The 1,944-nt window shown below is 44.0% G+C and overlaps 1 protein-coding gene across 1 annotated transcript in view; it reads left to right on the forward strand.

Annotated features, from left to right (window-relative positions):
* gc2 (guanylyl cyclase 2) overlaps nt 1–1,314 on the forward strand; it is an 18,407-nt gene extending 17,093 nt beyond the window's left edge. The window contains exons 24-25 of the mRNA XM_032499404.1: nt 62–162; nt 288–1,314. Of these exons, the coding sequence (XP_032355295.1) occupies nt 62–161 (100 nt within the window). The 3' untranslated portion in view covers nt 162; nt 288–1,314. The remainder of the gene's footprint in view (nt 1–61; nt 163–287) is intronic.
* The last annotated feature ends 630 nt before the right edge of the window (nt 1,315–1,944 follow it).

The following is a 1,944-nucleotide window of genomic DNA, read 5'->3' on the forward strand; positions in this document are numbered from 1 at the left end:
TGTGTGTGTGTGTGTGTGTGTGTGTGTGTGTGTGTGCGTTTGTGTGCGTGCATGTGACCAGGCAGGGGGCCCACGGGCTGCAGATGGCTGAGATAGCCCAGTACAAGAAACAAAAAGCCGAGAGACATCAACAGGAGCAGCTTACAAAGAGGAAAAACTGAGGTAATGTTATGCATTAATTTAAAAAAAAGATGTACGTTTGCATTTAAGTTGCTTCTTCAATGTGACACAGTTAAAAAAGAAATGGACTCTTTGTCCTTCCCTGCTTCCTCTTTTTCTTTTCTCAGCCCTTGCATCGCAACAAACGAGTCAAAAGGACCTGAGGCGCGTTTCACAAGGCGGTGGAGATCTTTAACGTCCGGGTCATGACTCAGCAATCCGCACATGAAGAGGACCACTACGTCATGGGGGCTGCACCACAGACAGACCTGTGGTTTATAAGTTTGCGTGGACATGTTCCCTGCTAGGCCCGCTCAGCGTTAGCGTTAAGACTGATCCATTCCATCACAGGAAACTAGGTCTTATGACTTTGAAACTCTCGCAGAATTGAAAAATGCTGACTTGACCTGCCAGTGATCATCCACCAAGGTTTTATCTACACCGGGCGTAATGAGACAAAAACCATCTCGAAGAACCAATCTGTGTCCATTTTAATACGTTTAACAACACATATCACATGACCGTTCACACACACTGGGCATGTGCATGCCGGTGGAAACAGGAAGCAGATTGTCTGATGTTACTCTGCGGTTAAAATCATGGATATATAAATTGAAAGAACAACAAGGGGGAAAAGTAAGAGCGGAGCAGGGGTGCATTAGCTTGGAGCGACGACGAGGTGGAACTGTCTCTGATAGGTAACATCGTCTTCTCAAAAGGTCTCCGCTTGTGTCCATCCAGACGACAAAGCAACCTCGGAGATTTCTAACCAAAACGGGGGCAGCAGTGGTTCCAAATTTCTCCGTTTTAGTAGTGCAGACACAAAATATATTAAACGTAGCAGTGTAAATGTAGCCTGAGAAACGTTTGCAGGAAGAGAAAGCCGGCTAGTGAAATTGTGTGTTCCAGTTATCACCATGTGTATGTGTGTGTTAACGGCTGGAGTTGAGGACCTGGAGTCTAGTGTGGAAACTTATACATGTACTGTATGTAACTTAGGAGAGATTATGGTGACTCAGCAAAGCAGGGATCTGCAGGAGCTGTCTGTCAGCAGCGGCTAATCTCTCCCTTCCATTTCCTCCTCTTCGTCGCTTCCCTGTTTCTCTGTTTGAAGGGACAAGAGGAGACTGAGAAGGAACTTAGGAGGGGAAGGAGGGACACAGAGGGACATTAAGAAGAGGAGGAGGGGAAACAGCAAAATTACGAAGGGAAAGAGAGGAAACTGAGGTAAATTTAGAGGAGAAGGGGAAAAAGTGAAATTAAAAAGGGAAAGAGGGAAAACTGAGGTAAATTAAGAAGAAGAGGAGGGAAAAAAAGAAATTAAGAAGGGAAAGAGAGGAAACTGAGGTCAATTAAGAAGAGAAAGAGGGAAAACTGAGAAGGAAATAAGAGGAGACTGAGAGATGAGGAGGCAGGAAGGAAGGAGAGTAGGAAGTGTGCAGGAATTAGGCTTCTTGTCTTTGTGGTGCGTAGCGGTTCATATTGGCTAAAAGAAACTGTCCTCTTTGTAGTTCTGCTTAATGTTTTATTTTGTTTACCGGCCCTGCGTTAATGTAAATGTGACTCTATGTTAGAATCGGGCAGTTATTTCAACATTTATCTTGTGCTTATTGATGTATTTGAAATTAAGATGATCCTGGATGTAGGTAAGAGATTAGATTTAGATTTTAATGTTGAGTACTTGACAAACAGTGCAATAAATCTTTTGGTGCTTAACTTCGGTGTGAAGCTCTAGTGTGTGTGTGTGTGTGTGTGTGTGTGTGTGTGTGTGTGTGTGTGTGTGTG

The sequence above is a fragment of the Etheostoma spectabile genome, chromosome 19 (genome assembly GCF_008692095.1).
Source record: "Etheostoma spectabile isolate EspeVRDwgs_2016 chromosome 19, UIUC_Espe_1.0, whole genome shotgun sequence".
NCBI classification, from domain to species: Eukaryota; Metazoa; Chordata; class Actinopteri; order Perciformes; family Percidae; genus Etheostoma; species Etheostoma spectabile.